The 2,308-nt window shown below is 45.5% G+C and overlaps 1 protein-coding gene across 1 annotated transcript in view; it reads left to right on the forward strand.

Moving 5' to 3' along the window:
- CLEC4G (C-type lectin domain family 4 member G) overlaps positions 1 to 2,308 on the forward strand; it is a 5,858-nt gene that overhangs the window by 2,867 nt on the left and 683 nt on the right. The window contains exon 8 of the mRNA XM_069108818.1: positions 374 to 489. Within this exon, the coding sequence (XP_068964919.1) occupies positions 374 to 489 (116 nt within the window). The remainder of the gene's footprint in view (positions 1 to 373; positions 490 to 2,308) is intronic.

Genomic DNA, 2,308 nt, shown 5'->3' on the forward strand with positions numbered 1-2,308 from the left:
GGTCTGGGGCAGGAGACATGGCACCTGGGGGAGCCTATGGTCTGGGGGGGAGAAACATGGACCCCATCAGAGCCTATTTGTTTGGGGAGGGGGAGACATGGCACCTGAGGGAGCCTCTGTCCTGGGATGGGGGGAGGTAAACCATGTCCCTTGCCCTCAGGATATCCTTGGTTTGAGGGGAGAGGGATGATACCTGCCCTCTCAGTTCCCAATCTGAGGAGGTAAGGAAGGATTGCTCCCTGCCCCCAGAGAATCCCTTATCCAATGGAGAGACCTGGCCCCTAGAGTAAGCCACCAGAATGAATGGGTGAGATATGTGTCCTGTGAAGCGTGGGGGTCATGATTCCACTGACAACTCTTACTCCTTGCCAAGACCTTCCTGACCCAGAACACCAGAGGCTTGGGTTACTGGATTGGACTCACGGCAACTCGTGCCAGAGGAAGAGTTAATGGGTACACATGGATCGATGGCACCAAACTTACTTTTAGGTAAATATCTTCCACTGGGATTCAGGGCAAAGCTTCTAGGCACATGTTCAGGTACAAGTACTATCTGAGGCTGAAGCCCCAGTAGATAGGCCAAAGAATATCCAAGGTTGAAGGGCTTTCATTTAGAAAATCGAATATAAAAAATCCAAGTTGGAGGACCCTTCAAATATAATTCAGAGTATCAGAGTTTGCGATGCCTGAGAGCAGAGATCATTGGAAAGAAAAGCTGAGAGGGACCTTAGGACATGCCATATGGTGTGTCAGCACTGAAAAAGACTTGTAAAAACAGAATGCTGAATATTGGAGCTAAATGAGATCTTAGAACATAGAGCATGGGACACTAAGGCTAGGGTGGACCTTAGAGCACAGAATGCCAGAGTTGGGAGGGCCCTTAGAACAGAGGATGTCAGAAATGGGAGGGGCCTTATAATATGGAATGTCAGAGCTGGGAGAGTCATTAGAACACAGAAGGTCAGAGCTGTAAGGGCCCTTAGGACACTGGACATTTGGGTTGGAAGGGCCCTTAGAACACAGAGTGTCAGAATTGGAACTCCTTAAAACGCTAGGAGGGCCCTTAAAACACAATGTCAGAGCTGGGAGGGCCCCTAAGACACAGGATGTCAGAGTGGGGAGGGCCCCTAGGACACAGGATGTCAGAGCTGGGAGGGCCCTTAGAATCCAAGATATCAGAGCTGGGAGGTCCACTAGAACATAAGCTAATTTATTCAAGTTGTCAGGTCTAAACAAATGGCTTCCCCAGGCACTAAAAAAATGACCTGCTTGTTGAGCTGCTAGCAGTGACCTGGTGTAGTAGACAAGATATGAATTTCCAGTCAGACAACTAGAGTTTGAATTCAGGCTCTGCCCCTCACTCCTTATGTGAAAATTTCCTTTTCCCAGACTTTACTTTGATTATTGTTAAGGGAAAGTGGTCAACTCAGATTATCTCTAAGTGTTCTTCCAAGTTTCATTCTATAACACTATGACCTTTGGTGGGGGCGGGGGGGATGATTATTGGGAGAATTGCTTTAAGACTGGAGAGGAACAAATGTCCTGGTGTTTTGTTTTGTTTTGTTTTTAAGGAAAGAAGGTAGAGCCTGCAAATTATGGTCTGGTGAACTTGACTGACTCCCAGCAAGATTCTAGCATATATTATTGAAGGGAGTTTGTGAGCTTGTATAGAAAGAGAAACAGTGAATTCCTAATGATAGCTCTTCTAGATGGTCTCTGAGGTCCTGTCCAATTTGGAGATTCAGTGATTTTGTGATGGTGAAGAAACTAGAAAGCATAAGAACTGGGGCAAGGGGAGGGACAAGAGAGCTGCCTTCAAGTATTCAAAGAGCTGTCATATGGAAGAGAGGCAGGACTCTTTTTTCTGCTTAGCCCCAAAGAATAGAACTAGACTTAAAGGCAAAAAGGGGGCAGGTCCTAGTTTAAGAAAAAACTTCCTAATGATGAGAGTTCTTCCAAAGTAGAAGGGCTGAGAAACAGCTAAGTCCCAATTAGAGTGAATATGATTCCGTGAAGTGCTTGATTATTAGTATTCACAGTTACAATTATGTAAAATATGGTTATTGGTTTCAGCCTGATGGAAATATGCCATGGGAATTTGAATATGTGCCCATTTCAGGGGATTCTTTATTTTCATGAATTGGGACCTATCTGTAGGGAGAAGCCCAGCCCTGCAAGTCTTTAAGCAAAGGCTAAATGACTCTTTTTAAGGATATTGAAGAGAGGATGACTGTTCAGGTTGGTCAGAGCTTTCAGTTTTCTGAGAGAGAGAGAGAGAGAGAGAGAGAGAGAGAGAGAGAGAGAGAGA

This window comes from Petaurus breviceps, unplaced genomic scaffold (genome assembly GCF_028583685.1).
Source record: "Petaurus breviceps papuanus isolate PSGF00001 unplaced genomic scaffold, PetGlider_PUasm1.0 103, whole genome shotgun sequence".
NCBI lineage: Eukaryota > Metazoa > Chordata > Mammalia > Diprotodontia > Petauridae > Petaurus > Petaurus breviceps.